General features: G+C 49.7%; 1 protein-coding gene across 1 annotated transcript; it reads right to left on the minus strand.

Moving 5' to 3' along the window:
• Positions 1 to 6: 6 nt before the first annotated feature.
• Positions 7 to 604, minus strand: LOC112138327 (syntaxin-binding protein 5; the record flags this gene model as incomplete). Its single annotated transcript, XM_024260887.1, is given in 2 exon segments — positions 7 to 310; positions 384 to 604. Coding segments are annotated over 2 exon segments (263 nt in total), but the record flags the coding sequence as incomplete, so codon positions are not given.
• Between the last annotated feature and the right edge of the window lie 654 nt (positions 605 to 1,258).

The raw sequence follows: 1,258 nt of genomic DNA on the forward strand, positions 1-1,258 counted from the left end.
TGTAAACTCTCCGGGGGGGGGGGTCTTTGTCTTCATCTCTGACCTTCAAACCACCAATAAATACGAGCGCTCAGGAACCTCCAGCCGTCGGGGGCGGAGCTTCAGACGGTTCTCCTCCGTTTGGACCCGCTCAAGAGACGAGGAAGGAAAGAGCAGATCTGCCCCCCCCCCATCAGAACCAGACGACCCGGCAGAGTCTGGGGGGGTTGGAGGCCGCAGAGCTGCTTTCCTTCGTCCTGGCGGAACCAGAACCGGAACCACAGTCTCATCAGAGCTGGTACCACTTCTTGTCTTTGTACTTCAGCATCATCTGCGGGGAGAAAGGGGCGGAGTCAGACCGGCAGGCAGCCTGTGAACAGACGTGGCGTGCGGAGCGGCATTACGTCGTGGGCGTGTTTGGAGAAGGAATCGGCGCTGGACATCATGGCCGCCGTTCTCTCCTCCAGCTCGCCCAGCTTCTGCCCTCGCTCGTCCAGGGCGATTCTGGCCCGGGCCAGGTCGCCCACCACGCCCGACGCCGCGCCCTTCATGCCCTCCATGCCTCCCGGGCCGGGGATGTGCTGGGCCAGGCTCCGGGACGCTTTCCCAGCAGCCACTTCACCGACTGGACAGAGGAAGGAAACGAGAAGGCAGCGGAGCGTCAGAGGAAGACCCGGAAACTCTTTACGGATCGGATCGGGACTCATCCAACCAGCAGGAGGCGCTGCTGCACGCATCCTTTTCATTCCATCTACAAACTCTCAGACAAACAGAAAATACATTTGAGGAGAAGACCAGGAAAAGCAGATTTCAGCTCTTTGAAGATCCAAAAATCCTTTTGGGATTCTTCAAAGAAAGCTCCGCCCACTCCAGTCATCAAAGACAGGAAGTGGGCCAATCTATGTTTTTTTTTTATTTTATTGCAAATAATTCACAAACAATCATGGCATTGTCAATGACATCAGTATGGATGAGACAAAGGAGATAAACATAAAGCAGAAACAAGTGAACACAGAAACACAGCAGAGGGGTTTATATCAAGACCTTAAACAGTTCAAATAAATTTGACAATTTTTGGGCATTTTTTTGTTTCATGTAGTAAACTGAGAGTTTACAAATCCATTAATGTGAGGTTTCACCTTTAGGAATTTACAATTATGTATAAATTGTTTTGCCATAATAATCAAAATGTTAATCAGAAAGTCCAGATTAGTATCAGTCAACTGTAATCGTGTTTTAATATTATTCCAAAGTAAAGGGTTTATGATGATGTTTTTTG

Source organism: Oryzias melastigma, unplaced genomic scaffold (assembly GCF_002922805.2).
Source record: "Oryzias melastigma strain HK-1 unplaced genomic scaffold, ASM292280v2 sc06857, whole genome shotgun sequence".
Taxonomy (NCBI): domain Eukaryota; kingdom Metazoa; phylum Chordata; class Actinopteri; order Beloniformes; family Adrianichthyidae; genus Oryzias; species Oryzias melastigma.